The sequence below is a fragment of the Mesoplodon densirostris genome, chromosome 16 (genome assembly GCF_025265405.1).
Source record: "Mesoplodon densirostris isolate mMesDen1 chromosome 16, mMesDen1 primary haplotype, whole genome shotgun sequence".
Lineage (NCBI taxonomy): Eukaryota > Metazoa > Chordata > Mammalia > Artiodactyla > Ziphiidae > Mesoplodon > Mesoplodon densirostris.
In genome coordinates this window covers 70,771,647-70,790,438 of record NC_082676.1, presented here as the reverse complement: position 1 = coordinate 70,790,438, position 18,792 = coordinate 70,771,647, and the positions used below count along the sequence as shown (strand labels likewise).

The 18,792-nt window shown below is 39.3% G+C and overlaps 1 protein-coding gene across 1 annotated transcript in view; it reads right to left on the bottom strand.

Annotated features, from left to right (window-relative positions):
• The window catches only part of XRN2 (5'-3' exoribonuclease 2), a 77,398-nt gene that overhangs the window by 9,594 nt on the left and 49,012 nt on the right, over positions 1 to 18,792 (bottom strand). The window contains exons 25-27 of the mRNA XM_060078157.1: positions 11,145 to 11,213; positions 10,920 to 11,051; positions 8,949 to 9,076 (exon numbers count right to left, since the gene is read on the bottom strand). Coding sequence (XP_059934140.1) covers positions 8,949 to 9,076; positions 10,920 to 11,051; positions 11,145 to 11,213 — 329 coding nt within the window. The remainder of the gene's footprint in view (positions 1 to 8,948; positions 9,077 to 10,919; positions 11,052 to 11,144; positions 11,214 to 18,792) is intronic.

Genomic DNA, 18,792 nt, shown 5'->3' with positions numbered 1-18,792 from the left:
CTAAATCAGAGGAGGTAAAACCAGAAATTCTTACAAGACAGCAAACCACCTGTGCAGTTTACTTCTATAGAGAAACTTAAAATACACTATACGATTTTCAGTGAGTTACAAGAAAGCAATCTACTGAAAGTAAAGCCAACATTTTGGCCACTTTTCCTGATGATTACTTTGTTAAACTTGTAGTCCATAACTATTCAGATACTGCACAAAACTTACGTCAGTGAAAATTGGTTAAAATGTTCCCAGGAAGTATTGTATTTTAGTGTCTTATTATACAAAATTAGCTAATATAGCAAAGATCAAAAGAAATACAATAAATTTCATTTGGACCCCTGTCTAGCTCTGTACTTCACATGTCCCAGAATCACTGTGTTCACCTGGAAACATGCCTCTTTTTAACATAAAAACTTAATTCCGTGATTCTGGTTGCATGGTGTCTCTTTATATACGATGTCATCACAGAACACACTCTCCATGGTACTAATAAAAGCTTCCACACAGGATCCCTAATAAATATAAAATTGAATGAAGGTAATAAAAAAACACATTTATATTAAGAAAAGCCTTCAGAAATGTTTATCCTAATGTTTTATGAAAAATAAAGTCAGGGAAAAAGCTGGTATATTTCCTCCCAGGAACAGTATTAAGTGGAGGGAAAGTTCTCACCATCAGGAATACATGTTCACTAGATCCAAATACGCTGCGTGTTAGAATAAGCACACCGGTATTTCTAAGTAGAATTGGAATGTAATGTTCACTAAGTGTAAATGCTTTTTTTGGAGAGGGGGAGCCCTTCTCAGTAGTCTAATTGTATACCTGTAAGTGTCTAGAAAAACAGCCAGAGCTCCTACCCCACCAATTCTGGTATGCCAGATGCTGCCCACTCTGTTTTGCTTTCACTATTTCTCACCTCCAGGACAACTTTTTTTTTTCCACACAAACTCAGCACATGCAAAAACTATAGTTTTTTTGTTAAAAACCTAAGCAAATTGTGTTAAGACTTTAAAATATCTCTTGCTTTCAACCCAAGAAGAAAAATAAAAAGGACTGAAGACAAATTTCAAGGCTACCTTTAAACAAATCTCTTCATGTGGCTCTGAGCAATATATATGGCCCTTAAGTGTTCATAAAGCAGAAATATTTCCTGGCTGAGAAGTAATGAAGTAGAATGTAAAACAAACTTATTATCATTCATTTGTATGGCTCTAAAAGAAGATCCATTTGAGAGGGAGAAAAAAAATCTAAGATAGTGAATTGCACTTCACAAAGGTACAAACAAGAGAGAGAGAAAAAAAAATGACAGCTAATTTTTTCCTGTGGTCTTTAAAAACGTATCCCTTTTCTAGAGCTCTATGGCCACAGAAACCAAGGCTTCACCAACAGCTCCTCAAGTGACAATTTACCTAATCAGCGCAGCAATCATGGAAAAGATTCCATGTTTACTGATTGCACTAATCAAAAATCACTTTTCAAATGCAGCTAATTGACAAGTTTACCGACTGAAATGAAGAGAAGTGACATGTCACGTTCTCCAGGTTGCAGAAGCGAACGCTTTATTCATGCTGAGCACTTGGGGCTGCACTTGACTCTGACAAGTTCCCAGTACCCGGACAATCACCCGTCAGCCAAAAACTGACACATCAAAGACAAATCAAAGACTGACAGTGAGAAATGCCTGCAGCAGACGCTCGACAGAGCTGCAAGTATGACCAATGGCTCTCCTTGATGTAATTCTGCACCACATGAAAAACCAGCTGTGATATTGATACTACAAATATTTTTAAAAACTGACTAAATAGTTTAGATCTCAATTTTACTAAAACTATTTCTAAACAAATTTTAAAGTTCAAAATTCTACAAAGAGGAATGCTATCTTTTATCACTGAATACTTTCACAGTATCTACTATGTGCCAGGCACTGTTTCAAGTACTTAATAACTTAAACTCACTTAGTGTGGATATTTTGTGAGATGGGTGTTCTCTGTACCATTTTAGACGCGAGGAAAGGGAGTACTGACAAAAGCCTGACTGAGGTCACAAGGCTATTAAGGGGTGGAGGGAAAGCCAAGACCACCCCCCCAACACACTATGCGGCTCCATGGTTCACGTGCACTTGTACTGTCAGCTGAGGTGACTCTTCATGTTATTTTATGTCAGAAGGACCAGGAGAGCTGCCTCCTCAACCAGGAGGCTCAGAAGCTCAGGGTCTCAAGAAGGCAAGACCGGGGATCTGCAAACTACTTTCAATATTTCCAAAGTTTAGAATTCACATGACTACACACACCCAATTAAGACAGGAAGGAAAAATAAACATACTTATTAACACATGCACTTCAGGAGTAAGCATCTTGACAAACACAGATTCATTGGGAGAAAATAAAAGATCTTGGGTACAACATCTGGAATCACTGCTCTTTTTTTTTAATACCATTTTTACATTCACTTTATTAGTAATTGAATGTGGAAACAGTTTAACATTAGAAAATAATTCTTTTTGACATCTGACATTTTTTTGAAAGTCCATCATTACTTTTTTTCTGTTTTGTAAGTTAGTTCATTTGTATCCATTTTAATTTTTTTAATTTTTTTGAATTTCATTTTATTTTTTTAATAAAACAGGTTCTTATTAGTTATCTATTTTATACATATTAGTGTATATATGTCAATCCCAATCTCCCAATTCATCCCACCACAACCCCCCGCCCCGGAATCACTGCTCTTCTTAAAAGAGTAATACTACCTTAAAACACTTTGTATTCAAAAAAGATATGTAAATATAAATGTAAATGAAAGGGATCAGATACAAATTAGAACAGAAAATACACAGAGAGAGAGATGAATGGAAGACAGATGGATCAACGGATGGATGGATGGACTGGTTGCCATATACAAAAGGATTAGGTCTGTCTGCATAAATATGAAATCTAGAGGTCACAAGAGACCATGAAATAAATATGCCAGAAAAATATTAATGACAGTAAACTAAAAAAAAAAGAAAAAAGAAAAGAAAAACCAAATCTTATGTTGAGCCACATGTAAAGAGTATTGGGGAAAATATCCCAGAACATGGAATTTCCTTTCTTGACAGTTGGCAGCATTTGTCTGTGCTTATCATACAACTGTGACCAGTTTACTACCATGCAACAACTATTCTAGATTAGGCCGATCATTTCTCCAACACATCTCTTACAAAGGTATCAGGGAATACTGTGTGAAATGACATGGTTGCCTTCTAGGAAGTCCAATGTCACAACCCCAGGCTTTTCTAGGTTCTCGTATAACCAAGAGCAATTAGAAATCTTTAACCTATCCCAATCCTGCTTAAACTTTCACACTTCTGGCTTATACGGATATGATTCCCAATTTCCTCTCTCCTGAGCAGGTATCAGATCCTTATCGCTACCTCCAGGCAGATGGCATCAATGTCTTCAGGCATTTCAACCTCCACACAAATCAGAACTATCATGTTCTTCCATCTTCCTCCATCCTCCTGTGCTTCCAAACTCTCTAGTCCCCCAGGTGCCCTCAGTGCACAAGAAGCCTCATCTGGAATCTTCTCTCTCCCGCACTTCGCACGTTCAACCCTTTAGTGCCTCCATTCCCACCTTCTCCACTTGGAATCCACTTTGCCACAGATCAGTCCAGACTTTCAACATCTCCCCCTAAACAGAACCACCACCAAGTCTTTCCACAAGCAAGATGTGGTTCTAGAAACGAGATGTAACTCCACACTTTTTTGCTTTAAATCGTTTTTAAAAACTCTTGCCAAAAAAGAGATAGAAGAATTCAGTGGTTTGTATGAGTCTAAGGATTAAGACACGACAACAATCTCACAGTAACCCTTACTAGAGAACAAAAATGTAGGAAACACTTTCTAACTTGTTTTATGAGGCCAGACATGTGAAGAAAGCTATAAACTAATCTTTCGTAACACAGAGATGAAAAAATAACCCACACTATACTGACACACACACACAAAAAAATTGATATATTACAATTAGGCTTATTCCAGTAATGCCAGGTTAGTTTAACAGTCAAAAATCAATCTGTGTACATTCACCATGTAACAGAAGGAAAAAAACAAACAAACATTACCATCTCAAGAAATGGAGGAAAAGCATTTGATAAAATTCAATACCCACTAGAAACAAGGAATAGAAGGAGACTCCTTCTATAAGTGAAAAAACTATAGCAAATATCATATTTAATGGTGAAATATTACAAGTTTTCCCCTTAAGACTGGGAATGAAACAAGGATGCCCACCATCACCACTTACACTGACTCACACTAGAGGTCCCAGGCAGTGCAATAAAACAAAAAGACCAAAAGACATCAAGATTAGAAAATGAATATATAGAACTGTCACAACTCACAGATGACATGACTGAGTGGGGAAAAAATCCAAAAGAACATACAGACAAACTTTCAGAATACACGAATTTTAGTGCAGTTGTTGGATAAAGTCAATATTCAAAAATCAACTCTTTATATATACAAGCAAGCAACTGGAAAATGACATTTAAAAGATATTACTTACAAAAACATCAAAATACACGAAATATCTATGAATTTCTTTTGTCCTCGATTTTTTATCGTGATTCAAGACCCAGAGAAAAGCTACAAGAGCACAAGGAGTTCCCACATGCGCCTCACCCACTTTCCCCCAAATGCTGGCTCATCAGATGACGCTAAAAGGAAAAGGCAAGTTTTCAAGTGGAAAAAGATACTTCCAATACGAAAAACCCCAAACAAACTCATAACTGGACTATAAAAGAGCTCCTACAAAGTAAAAAGAAAAAGGTAGACAACCCTGTAGAAAAATGGACAAAAGACCCAAACAAGCACATCACCAAAAAAGATAATCCAAGCAGTCAATAAACATGAAAAATTGCTCCAAGTCACCAAGAAGAGGCTAATTCAACGTGAGTGAGCTTCCACTACCCGTCCAACAGAGTGGCTAAAAGCAAACAGGCTGACAACACCAGGGGCTGGTTAGAGCAGGGAGCAGCTGGACCTTCCCCACACTGCTGCGGGGATGTAAACCAGGCTGCGTCTGGCACTTCTCACGAGAGCTGACCGTGCATATAGCCCTGACCCTGCAGTTCTGGGAACGGACCCACCAAGGACGTGAGAGCTTCACAGCGGTCCGTTCCAAGCACCCCCAAGCTGGGGACCAACTCCACACTATCCCAACTGGACAGATAAATGATGGTCAGTCACATAATGGGACACAGGAAGCAATGAGAACAAATGAACTCGCGCTACAGCGACAGGTGGATAAATCTCAGAAGCAAAACATCCAACTAAAAAGGGCAAATTTAAAAAGGGTAATGGTGTTAAGAGACTGTTAGATACTATGTTAAAAAAAAAAAGACAAAGCTAATCTATGGACGACAGGTTGCCTTTAATGGGCAAGGGCAGTGCCTGGGGGAGGACACAATGGGGGGCTTCTTGGGCACCAGTAACTTTTTAATTAATTTATTTATTTGGTTGCATTGGGTCTTAGTTGCGGCAGGCAGGCTCCCTAGTTGAGGCAAGCGGGCTCCTTAGTTGGAGCTCGCCCACTCCCCGGTTGTGGCATGCAAACTCTTAGTTGAGGCATGCATGTGGGATCTAGTTCCCGGACCACGGATCGAACCCAGGTCCCCTGCATTGGGAGCGCGGAGTCTTAACCACTGCGCCACCAGGGAAGTCCCAACTTTCTGTTTCTTGATCTGAGTGGCGGTTACATGACTGTGATTATTTCATAAATAAAGTGAGAGGCCTGCGTACCGCAAAAAAAAAAAAAAAAAAAAAATTAAACTACATTTATGATTTGGCACTTTATGTATGTTACATTTTAATAAAAAGTATATGTGAAAACACATGTATAATAACCTAATTTTCAAAAACTGCATATATGAAGAATTAACAGAAGAAACACTGCTTATTTCAGGATCATGGATTTATTGGTTTTTAAAATATGTTTTACTATTATGCACCATATTTTATTTAACTAATGTGTATTACAGTAACATACATTTAAAACATCAGCTAAAAAAAAACAGATCAGCCTCCCTACCTTCATAATCAGTTCCAATGCATACTCTCTGACTAATTTTATATTCTAAGCTTAATACCACCTGACTACTTGCAATGTACTTCAAGCTCATTATTTTCTCTCAGCCTGGAGTATTCCAAATTCCCCCTTGTTGGCTCAATTTAAATATCGCATCCTGGTTGGTTTTTTTCCATAAACTTTTTCACTCCTCCCATCCCCAACCCCTTTGAAAAGATATGCTAAATACAATGAGAGTCCCAGCACTGATCCTCAGGTGACTCAATGTTTACAAGTCACCAGGCAGAGAGGGCCACTTGTTTCTTGCTCAAAGTGAATCCCTACTTTACAAAGCATATTTCCTATTTTTTAATGATGTAATTAAAGAGATTCTAAGTGGAACAGATTCTAATCAAAGTTTCTAATCAAAGCTTCTTTGTAAGTATAAACAAATTTTATCTAATTAAGTGTTATAAAACAGCAAATAACCAGTTAGTCAAAGTAATAAAAGGGAAGAGGGGACCCCACTATTTTAAATAAAATGCCCAGATGCTGACAAGAGTCGTCTGTTTCCAAAAAAGGCAAACTAAGAACTCTAGAATTGCAGGCCCCAAAGGGTATGAAATTCTTTACCTCTAGTATGACCTTGATAAATAAAAGAACTTTCTGACTTCTTTCTCTTACTGTTGGGGCAGGATCCTGCAGGGTGGAAGGGGACCTCGGATGCAGTACTTGGATTTATATGAATCCCGCATTGAGTGATTTTCTGGGAAGGGACTCCATGACTTTTACAGATTCTCATAGGGTCTATGATTCCCTGATTAAGCACCACGGATCTAGGCAATATTTCCCAAAGTGTGGTACATATCACAGGTGGTACAGAAGATGATTTTCTGGGGGTCCATGAACAAGCTTGTTCTCTTCGTGATTGTATTCATTTTGATGTATATTTGAAAAAATACAGCAAGCACGTCAAACCCATAATGTATTGATACACTTCACAAATTAAAAATAATAAGTCAATTTAAGTCAGTGGGGAAAAAAAGACTTCAAAGTTGTAAGTAAGATGTTCAGGTGCATCTGGGTAAACTATGGTGGCAACAGGCCAGCAACTGGGCCTCAGGAAACAGGAGGTGGAAGGAAGACACAACACAGAGCACGTGTGCTTTCACCTCTGCTCCTCAAACCTCTTGCCACACCTCGGAAAGTCTACTCAATGCAACAACCTCAGAAATTCCCCACAACCATGCTCTTGAGAAGTACTGGCTAAACTAAGCCACAGAGATTATACCTGGTTCTAGCACTTGCATCTCATTTTATCCCTGTATTTGGAAGCTGTGATACCAGTAGAGATAGAAATAAATGGCAAAGAGCCACAAGGAAAAAGGAACTGATAAAGAACGTGTGAGTAAACAGCTGGCTTCAACAATTAGCTGGAGATGCTCTCACAGCTCACTGGTGAGATCTCAGGGCACAGATAACTCCTACAAAGTGATTAGACTTTTCTGTTGTATGTGGTACATGTTGATACATATTCCGCATGCATTACAAATGGAAAATACTCAGAAATGCTATTTGCTAAATTTTCGGGGGAAAGCAGCTGAGGGAACTACTGTACCAAGCAGATCTCCAAGAAGCCCATTAAACCCTGTGCCCCTTCTGTGCTTCCTTCACTAGATAGAATAAAACCGCTGAAGTCCACAGATTTCATGGTGGAGTCTAACAATGTGCCATTCAGTGTCATTAAGCCACACAGACAGACACACAGACAGACAGACAGACAGAACACAGTGAAAACAGGACCCTGAGAGAAGGAGACCATCAGAACTCCTTTCTTACAGGGCTTCAGGTTAAAAATGGTTTTGTAACTAAATCAGCATGAAAACAATACTAAGTACAAAGCACAAATATTTCCCAACAATCCTCACTTTAATCTGGTTCTTTCTTTGACAGGTGTAACTTTGGTTTAAAAGGAGTTCTAAGGGTTCTCTGCAATAGAGTAGCCCTTCCTGTTTTTTCTAAACTTAATTTTTATCAACTATTTGAGACATTCAGAAAAAAACTTAAATGCTACGACACTTGGATTTAACAAATGTTAGCATCTTGCCGCATTGTCTCCCTCCTCCCCACGCAGGGGCTGACTGGTGGGGCAGCAACCAGACAACCCAGAATGCAGAAGCACAGGCTTCACAAAGAAAGTGGCTCTGAGAACTTGGCACATGACCTACACTTCCCTGAAAATGAGCCCGGCCACAGAGCTCAGACACAACAGTTAATGGGGATACAGTTTAAAATTAATACAAAATCCGAAGCCCAACACTCAACTATTTCCCCCCATTTCCACTGCAATCCAAATGCCATACAATCACTTTCACAGTTACCATTTCTGATTCACTTCTGCCCACAAAACAAGTTATAAGGGGTCAAGGAAAGGCCACAGTCTTCACAGAACCACAAGGTTAAAGGCATATTTCTACCTAAAGCAAAGCCTGTCTTTATGTTAGGCAGTTACTAAGATACAATTTGAATTAAGAAACAGATACTGTTGTCTTTCAAGTAATTTCAATTCCATGTCTACTGCACCTGATTTAATTGCCCCATTACCTGTATTAATGGAATAAACAGGAGCTTGTTTCGCATACCTTTTTCTGCATATGTTCACCCAGAAGCAGATTTAGAAATGAAAATAAGAAATCCAATTCATATTATTCAATTAACTATATACAGATAAGATAAAAATATCTGAAAGTCTGTATGAAGTATTCTCTTATAATTCTTCTAAACATTATGTTTTTAAGTCCACTATGTCTGCACTGACATAATAAATCTTTTTAGCAATGAAGATCAGAAGCCACCCTTTGTTGCAGTACTTAATTTAGCAGGTAAAATAATCCATTACTGAAAACTTACTTGACATAAGCTTTGGAATCTGGGCTTGTCCTCTCAACAGTGGCCGGTACAAGTTTCCCTGGTAAGTCGCAGGTGGTGGTGCAGCACTGCTGTAAACGCCAGTTCCAGAGCCTCTGGGCATAACATGGCTATAAAAGGACCCCCCAGCCAGCAAAACAGTTATATAGACATATATCCAACACATAATAAATAAATGTTGGCAGCCATTTTTTTACTACTAGATCTGATTAAGACAATGCAAATTTAAAAGATTTATAGTGGACAAAGTTCAAAACAGTACCTGATAATGGTGACAGCAAATATTCACTTAGCACACCAAAGATTTTTAATATTCATGTAAATATTTATTAATTACTTTATGCAAAAAATAATTTGAGTCTATTTCTCTTTTTTTGCATTATATTTAGTTTTGCCCTCAAAGACCCATGCTGTTGCTATCACTATGCAGTTGACCCTTGAACAACGTGGGTTTGAACTGCACAGGTCGACTCATAGGTGGATTGTTTTCAACAGTAAATACTAGAGTCCTATACAATCCACGGTTGAGGATTGTCGACTGCTCAGAGGGTCCGTGCCCCTAACCCCAGAGATGTTCAAGGGTCAACTGTATATATTACTACTCTATATCTTACTATTTTCAGTTTACTATTGATATATCAAACATTTCCCTGTATCTTTCATAGTCTTCCTAGGTGTTAACATCTATACCTATAGAATATTTACATGTTGATATCTCATATTTTACTAAACCAGTCCACCATTTAGTACCAGTAGTATAGACAACAATGCCTAGAGAGATCTGGGCATATAACTAGGCTCCTCTAAAATATCTTCTCAGGATAAATTCCAATAAGCAGGAATCTGGATCAAAAGTTCAGAGTACCTTCAGAACTTAAAACTCTATTTAGAGGTATTTCTATGTTGCTTTCCAAAATGGCTGAAATAATGCAAAAAAGAAATCTTTTAAGAATATTTTAGATTTGCATTTCTTTTACTATTAAGAATGAAGATGACCAAACAACCACAATACAAACTATCCTAAGCAGTTAATCCCCACAACAACTTCATGAGTTAAGTAGGTGTGATTATGATTCCCATTTTACACGTAGGAAACGGAGGCACAGGGCGGTTCAGTAACGTGAACAAACATACCAAGTGGTAGACAAGGCATCTGATCCAGACGTTTAGGATCCAAAGTCCATGATCCCACTGTCCCTTACTAGCCACTGTATAAAGTACACGCTGCTGATGGTAACCTACTGCCTAAGTCCCATTTTGAATCTTAAGGTTTTCCTATGAATTGGAAATATCTATTTATGAGTTATCATCATTAATTCATAGATGATAACTCATTAATATTTACCCCAGCACATTGCTCTTTTTATCCCAGCTTTACGTGTTACTGTTTCAAAGCTCCCTCTTTTATATACGGTTGTCTCCATAACTAGGAAAAAGACAATTTGATAGCTAATAAGGGCAAAGGATAAAAATCAGAAATTCACAGCAGAGGAGATACAAATGGCCAGCAGACACCTTAAAAGACACTCGACCTGACTAACAGGCCAGGAAACACATTAACGCAGCACGGAGACTTCAGTGCTTGGGTACAGGCCCCGGAGGTGATGGCTCTGCTCAGAGGTACTGGGGATACCCGGACATGAACTCGGCCAGAACTTTCTTGAGGGTAAAGAGCACGTTTTATTCTTTGGAAATAACGGTCTTCTAGACAGCAAAATCTCTTAAGAGAAAATAATGGAATTCTCAAGCAACACATAAAGCAATATATAGACCAAAGAAACAGAAGTGAACTTTAAAAAATGAAGAAAAGCAGAAAAGTATCAAAGTCATTAAAATATCTGCAAAATAGTTGTATTTAATGGTCTTAAATATTTGTGGCATAAATGCTGACTTAATGCTTTGTGGAAGACCCAGAAAAAGCAAAATACACACACAGAAAAACCTACCACTCACCCCAAAGCCCTGAAGGCTGCTGGATCCAGGTGGACGGGCCGCCGGTCCCGGTTAAAGCCGAGCTGGGGCTTCCACTGCCGCCCATTGCTGGATTTCTCCCAGTCGCCAGGTTTCAGTACCGGTGCAGGTTTTCTAACCATTTGAAAACACAAAATTTAGTTATAGGGATGAACTTCGTTTATACAAAATAAACCTAGAGAGTTTTATAAATGCATTGTTGCTTACCTTGCTCCCGGAAGCATTATGGCTTTAAAAATGTAATCTTCAGCAAACTGTGGGTCTTTAAAATTAATACTAGAAGAGAACAATACACAATTTAATGATTATACTGGATTAGCCTCGCTTAACTACTATCATGTAAACTCAGGTACTTTTCACCTTTATTTTATTTATTTAATTTTTTTAAGTTTTTTTTTTGGCCACACTGCGTGGCTTGCAGGATCTCAGTTCCCCCACCAGGGATTGAACCTGGGCCCTGGCAGTGGAAGCCTGGAATCGTAACCACTAGGCCACCAGGGAACTAGGTACTTTTGACCTGTAAACAGAATAAGTAAAATTCAAAAGTGTTCTCCAAAAATGATCTTAGTCACTAGATTTTGCCAAATTGCCAAATGGCTAAACATTTTCCTCACCAAACTGCCACTAATTTCCAGGATGGCCCTCGTGTAACTTTCTGTGCAAGAGTCATGTTCAAGCTAATTGTGAGTGATCACAGAGAAAGAACAGACATTGCCTGCCCAACTCTTGAGAAATTCCAGTATAATATCAGAGACAGGTCCAAGAGGTTTGCAACAACCAAAAATAAAAAACACCTTTCATTTTGTTCAGTCCATGGCAAAGACCCTCCCCTCTGGCATCGTAGAGGAGATGTTACAAGAAAGATGCAAACAACAACAGAAACATCTGCAAAATCAAAAAAAAAAAAAAAAAAAAAAAAGAACACAAATAATCCATAGGGGGAAAAACACAAAACCTCCCAGTTGGAAGCCTGTATCCTGCTCTACTAATGTGTGTTTCTGTGATAATGTAACAGTCACCATTTGAACACTACACAAAGGCTGTACATTCAGACTAATCAAGCTGGGCCAAACTGCCTTTCTGGTGGGGGGTGTGCGTGTGTGTGTGCACGCCCCTCCCTAAGTACACAAGTCTTCCTTCTGACACAGCAATGTCTCTTCTAGGACTCTGGATACGCGCCTGGTTTATACTTAAGGATGCTCATGACATCAGTATTCATAATGTTGAAAAACTGTAAAACCTAAGTGTATGGACAATAGTGGACTGGTTAAAGAAACTATGGTTCTTTCTAAAAATGGTATCCTCAATTGATATTTTTAAAAATGTAGTAACAAAATACTTAATGACATGGGAAAAGTACACATGCAACAGACTAGACACACATTCACCAAAAGGTTATTTGTACACTCAACCATTTCCTTTCCTTCTTTGTGCTTTTTTATATTCTCCAAAGATCCGCCAAAGATTACAAATTACAGTTGCAATCAGTGAAAAAAGGTTTTATTGAACTGGTTGACATTTTAGATAGCTAACTTTTTTTTCCTCTTCAAATACTGCCACTTAAAATAATTAGGGCCCATCTGTTATAGAGAAATTTTGTTGCAGTAGGATTTAACTGTATATTTTAAGTACACAAAAATAGTTTCATTTATAATAAAGATGCTATAAGCTCAAGAACAGCTGAACAACACTTCATTTATTCAATCTGTTCCTCTTACAAACTCACTCTTCACCGCAACTGTCTTTAACTCAGATGTTCTCTATTCCAGTTGGCTTAGGGCAGGGCCAGGCACGACAGGCAGTATGAAAGGTTTAAGAGGGTGAGAGAGAAAGAGATAGGTATCTGGGTCTGTTAGGGCTTTGCAGATACATAGTAAAGAGAGAAAACTGGGGACTTCACTGGCGGTCCAGTGGTTAGGACTCCAAGCTTCTACTGCAGTGGGCACAGGTTCAATCCCTGGTCGGGGAACAAAGATCTCACAAGCCATGTGGCGTGGCCAAAAAAAAAAAGAAGAGAGAGAAATCTGGTGATAAAGCAAGACTTGCAACTGAAGTATCTCAAAATAGTTCTCTTAGTGTCAGCAGGCCTTTTCGGCAGTTTACCAAACAAATTTTCAGAGTGCCCACTGCATACACGGTCTCAAGGTGGGAGCAGGGGCACAGGCACTGACCAAGCACGGAGCCTGCCTCCCCTTCTAATAGGGGAAATAGATAGAAAAGGTTTAATAACAGTTTAATAAGGAAGAAAGTGGAAAAGGCAACAACAGGCACAGGAAAGACGCTGAATCAAAGCATGTGAGTGCACATGCCTTCCACATACACGCCCTTGTGAGTGTGGGCTAAATGCATGTATGTATGGGGGAGGGGGGCCTTTCACCTGGGACCAAGGAAAACAGCACCCAACAGGCTATGGTTGAAGGTGGGACAGGACTGGCTGCAGGATGGAACAGACATGGAAAGGGGAAAGCTCCGTTTAATTGTAGCAGCCTTCTCCATGGGGATCTGGGAGAGAAGTAACAAGCCCTACAAAAAATGATTTCAGTGACTACATACATTCTCAGTTCTCCCAAGGAAGATACATAACCAGTGCCATTCTAAAGGCACAGGATACAAACTGGTTCATTACATGCAGTAAATGCTTTAAGTTCTCAAGACTTAATTCTCAGGTGGGACCCCGGTTGAGAAGGGCTGGACTGGAATGAAAAAGTATGTGAACAGAACTGGGCAGTAAGACAGCCTGGTTGAACTGGAATGTTGTCATGAAGGGCTTGTTCTGACCACAACGTAAGGCCACTTCAAGTTGTCAGAGAGTTAAAAGCAATCCAAGATGCAATTCAGAAAGAACCACCCGGCCACACTGCATTAGAAAGATGGGGCGAGAACCAAAAGGAGGTCACAGTCCTAGCCTAGGGAATGCTGGGCGAGCTAAAGAAATGGCAGGGCTGGAGCTGGAAGGAAGATCATGCTTAGGTGAGGGCTCTAGGGGAACACCTGCAAGGCACGCACAGAAAGAGCTGAAACTAAAGTGAAAGAAACAGCCAAGTAACAAGCTCCCAGGGAGAACTCTGAATCCCAGGTCATAGGGATAATCTCTCTCGAAAGACAACAGTTACAAGAGGTTTAATAAGAGAGCTGAAGCTAATGTTTGAGAAAACAAATCCATTTATTCATCAAATATGTGCAGTTTATTATATGTCACTTATTCCTCAATAAAACTGTTTTTAAAATTCCATTATTCATGTTCATGCTCTGAAAGGGAAAAAATTTCCAAGCTAATAAGAAAACAATCTCCATGATCTCTCCCACTTCCCCTCAGAACTGCACTCAACAGAGTGATCTTATACTTAATATGGTTCAAGCCATTGGGAGACAGAAAAGGAGCATTTAAAAATAAGTTTGGCGGTCCCCCACTGAAGGGACAAGGGACACTACTTATGATCTGAAAGATTAAAGCATTCTTCCTTGGAACTTTGAGAACAATTTGAAGACTTATTCTCTCCTAGAAAGAGTTAAGCTTTTACTGGTTGTGAGATTTTTTGTATTTTAAAATTTGTTCCCCAAAATATATACTAAGAACTATTATGCTTCTAGAAATTAAAGTAACAACAGAAGCTAAAGCACAACTCTACTGTACTTTTTTCCAATGTGATAACATCAGCCACAACTTAAACTTCCTAAAAGTAAAACAGACTTAAGCAGGAACCCATTAGACAAAGGCCCAAAGGGTATCTTTTTATTTGGATCCAAACTTTCAAAGTGCCTTTGTTTTTTTTCAGGTTAACGTAATTCAAATCTTTATAGGTAGAGCATTAAAAATAATGGAAATAATTCCATTATACAAAAATATATAAATAAAAATAATGGGGAAAAAATATAGATTACTCTGAGAAATTCCCACCATTAGAAACAAGAGGCATTAATTGTGGAGAGTTTACTGGGGAGGGAAAGCAGTAACATGGAGATAAAGTCAGAAGCACCCTCAGGGAGGAGACGAGTTAACAGAACAACCTCTGGACCCAACAGGCTGCCCGGCTAAGGTCAGAGAACGGTGCGTAGATTCATATTGTTTCATCGAACTGGTGAACAGGGGAGGGCGTTTAACCACTCCCTTGAGGGAACAGCGCCGACTCAGCCAGCATAAGCTCCTACCCTCCAGACCAGCTCCGACGAGGGCTTGTACAGTAGATCCCCTCCTTGGTAGGTAACCTCCCTATTATTTTAATCACTTAATTGTCTTCATAAACACACTAAGGACAATATAAATAAAAAATTTTAAACCTAAGCATAGTTGTAAAGTAAGGAAACTGAACAGTGCTTTTATTTTTATCACAAGTAGCACTTTAGACACTTTGCAGCAAAGTCTCAATAGCAAAAAAACAGAATGCACAACACCTTTTCCAATTCCATTCACTTTAAGAATTATCTTAGAAACGCTATTTAAGTACTACTATTGTTTGACAGTGCTAGGACACATCACAAAGAAAGCAGAAAACTCCAGAAACCTTTTCATTTTTACCTTTCCCTGATACATTCCATAATTAATGCTCAATCAGCAAACCACTGCAAACTGTTCACGATTCATATACTTGACATTTTAAAGCACTTAAAGAGTTTAGAGGACTTCACAATGTCTTTTCTGACATCCTATCAGAAGAGGTTAACCAGTTGTGTCCTATGAAGTATTACAGGCAGTGAAAGTTAAACCCTCCCAAGTGTTCCCAACCATCAAGTCTGTTACTGATTCCGTGTCCTCCACTTCTTCAGGTTTTGGATCTCAAGTTACCTGCTTGCCAACCATGAGTCTTACAAACACGGCAGTAATGGTCATTACATTAAAAATCTATCTTCACGTACATCCACATTTTAAAAACATCTCCTTGAAGACAGAAAACATTCTATCCCTTGCCTGATCCATCCAAAAGTGAACACAGAACATTTGAGAAGCAGTCCTCTGAAGAAGTAAGTCTGGGCTCTTAGAAGACTCTGGCAAACACGGGTTCCAACACTATGAACAGCCAAGCTTTTACATGGGTTTAGAAGGATGCCAGGTGCCATGAGAGAAAAAGAGAAATCTGACAATGCTACTAATGAAAACATCTCTGAAGATTACATAAATCCAGATTACCTTTGAGAAGGGAAGAAAAGCAATGAAGGGTAGGCAAAGGGAAGAGCATTCCAAGCACTGGGAGGCAGGCACAGAGATGAGCAGGACATGGAAGGGACCAGCCTGGAGAGCAAGGAGGAGGCGTCCCTGTGGAGCTGTGGGGACTCAGGCACAGAGCAGGGCTCCACCAAATTATGGCAGGAACCAAAGATCGCCGAGGGGTGGCAGTCTTTAAGAAAGATGAGACAACAGATTCAGTGGGAAGGAAGGTGGCATTAAAAAAAAAAATCAGCTGGGAGAGCACTACGGTAATCCAGGAGAGAGTACAGAACAGGCTCACTGGGAAAAGCCAGATATGAAAAATAACTGGGAAGAAAAAAATATTCCAGAGCAGTGCTGTAGGTACATGGAGTCGGGTAAAGTGAGAAGCCAAAGCTCCTAAGTCTGGGCATCTGGGGGAACAGGAGGTCGAGGGACAGAATGGAGAGATGGGCAAGGAGGCGTGTGAGGGGCGCAGAACAAAGCAGCCACTGTGGACACAGAGTCCGAGGTGAGACCAAGGGGGTGTGCGTGCATCCACTCCCCCAGATGGATAGAAAATTGTGCTGCTACACCAGGAAGATAACTTTTTTGTAATTTAAAAATCATATACAGGTTTTATATATTTAAATTTGACAAAGAATTATTCTAAAATACTATGCTAAGCAAATTACAATGGTGGACAAACAGCAGAATGAGGAAAATTCAGCGAGATAGCTCAGTTCTGTTCAAAGTTAAACTACTACTATGTTGAACGGTTTATGGAATCAGAACTGGAAAAAAAAATCCTAGGTAACAGCTGGTTGTATTCTCTAAGAACCCTTCTATGAATTTAAGACACTTCAATAACTTCTCAAATATACTTTCTCAATACTACAGGTAAGACCTAACACGATGCGAAGAATCTACCTAAAGTCAGTGTGAGGAAACGTCTCAAACATGGAACGCAATACCAGATGCATGCAAACAGAGAAGGGGGAAAATATCAAGGGTCAAAACAGAACTGGCAGCTGACTATGGAGGCTACCTTTTCAGATTTTTTTTTATAAAGCAAAAAAAAAAAAACCACTGGGATACACAAGAAACCCTGAAACAAACACACACAAAACTACAGTAAACTGCATCTCAGCCTCAACATGACCCCTCAGAGAAAACACTGAAAATCACCTCATACGGTAAGAGTTAACACTTCGGTCTTTCATGAATCTCTAGGAAATCAACTCAATTAAGTCAATTTTATTATGAAGTTATATTCAATACATACCTGAATATACAGCTGAATCTGAGATTTCTTTTATAAATTAATAAATCTTGTGAAAATAGTGGATACCAAACAACACCAAAGGCCATTTCAGGCTCAGAAATCACCACTACCATATCATCATACAAACAAAAACTCCAGGATCTGTCAAGTTTGTAACTCTTCCCTTGGGCAAGTCTCTATCCTAATTAGATATTTAAGAAGAATTAACTATTTCTAGAGGGCTGTGAAGGAAGGCCCTTGAGAACATGCTGAGAAACTGAGGAGCACAGCAAACAGAGAGGACAGGTGGGAGTAACTGGCCTGAAGCTCGGCTGGGAGGCAAAGACCCCAGGAGTTAATACGCAGAGTCCACACTGGCTCTGCCGCAGCCAGACTGTCTGTGGTGGGCACAGCAGCTTGGCTTATGGTTCTGAATCCCACCCTTAACAAAAGAGCCCACAGACAAAGAGCCAGGATAAATTATGTGCAAAGATAAACAAAAATTGTGGGTAGAGATAAATAAAGGCAACTAATTTGGGAAGATTTTCCAAATTCACAATGGTTTTCTTTAAGTAAAAGCCTTTCTAGAATGGCAGTTGCTATCTAAATCCATGAAAGACAGGAAAGTAAACATGCTTATACGTCACAACGAGAAATCTAAGTAAAATCCAAAATATTCCCTGAGAATGAGAGGAAGAATAATGTGTGAGAAAGGAGTATTCAGGAACAGCTTTTACAAAATCCTTGAATTACTAGAACATTTGCCCTACTCTCATCTAAAGACTGAACAAAAACATAAACCCTGCTATCAAGATTAGTAACTACAGGGCTTCCCTGGTGGTGCAGTGGTTGGGAGTCCGCCTGCCAATGCAGGGGACATGGGTTCGTGCCCCGGTCTGAGAAGATCCCACATGCCGCGGAGCGGCTGGGCCCGTGAGCCATGGCTGCTGAGCCTGCGCATCCGGAGCCTGTGCTCCGCAACAGGAGAGGCCACAGCAGTGAGAGGCCCGCGTACCACAAAAAAAAAAAAAAAAAAAAAGATTAGTAACTGTATACAACAGTTACATAAGTGAGTAGTAAGTTTGTTGATTTTTATCTAAATAGCTATATTATATTTTACATACTTAGTAGAAAATGCTGTCACCATTGAAGAAATGAAGTATAAGTTTTCCAGATAGCAAAAATTAGCCCCTTAAGTTTATAATTGTTGATTAAAAAAATCCCAGAAATTCGTTCTATCTTATCTTAACCAAAATAAAGTATATTAACAGTTTTGTTTTTAAACTCAGCAGGGCCACGACTATAAATGTAATAAACAGCCTTACAATACGGTGAAGCTGTGTGGGCTTCTGGGGTGAAGAGGTCTGTTTGCACATACACAGCAAACTACTCCTGGAAACTCCTACTTTCTACCTCCCACTTTTCTAATCCAAGAAGAATTAGAGGTTGTTAGGGGAAACCAGAAAGCA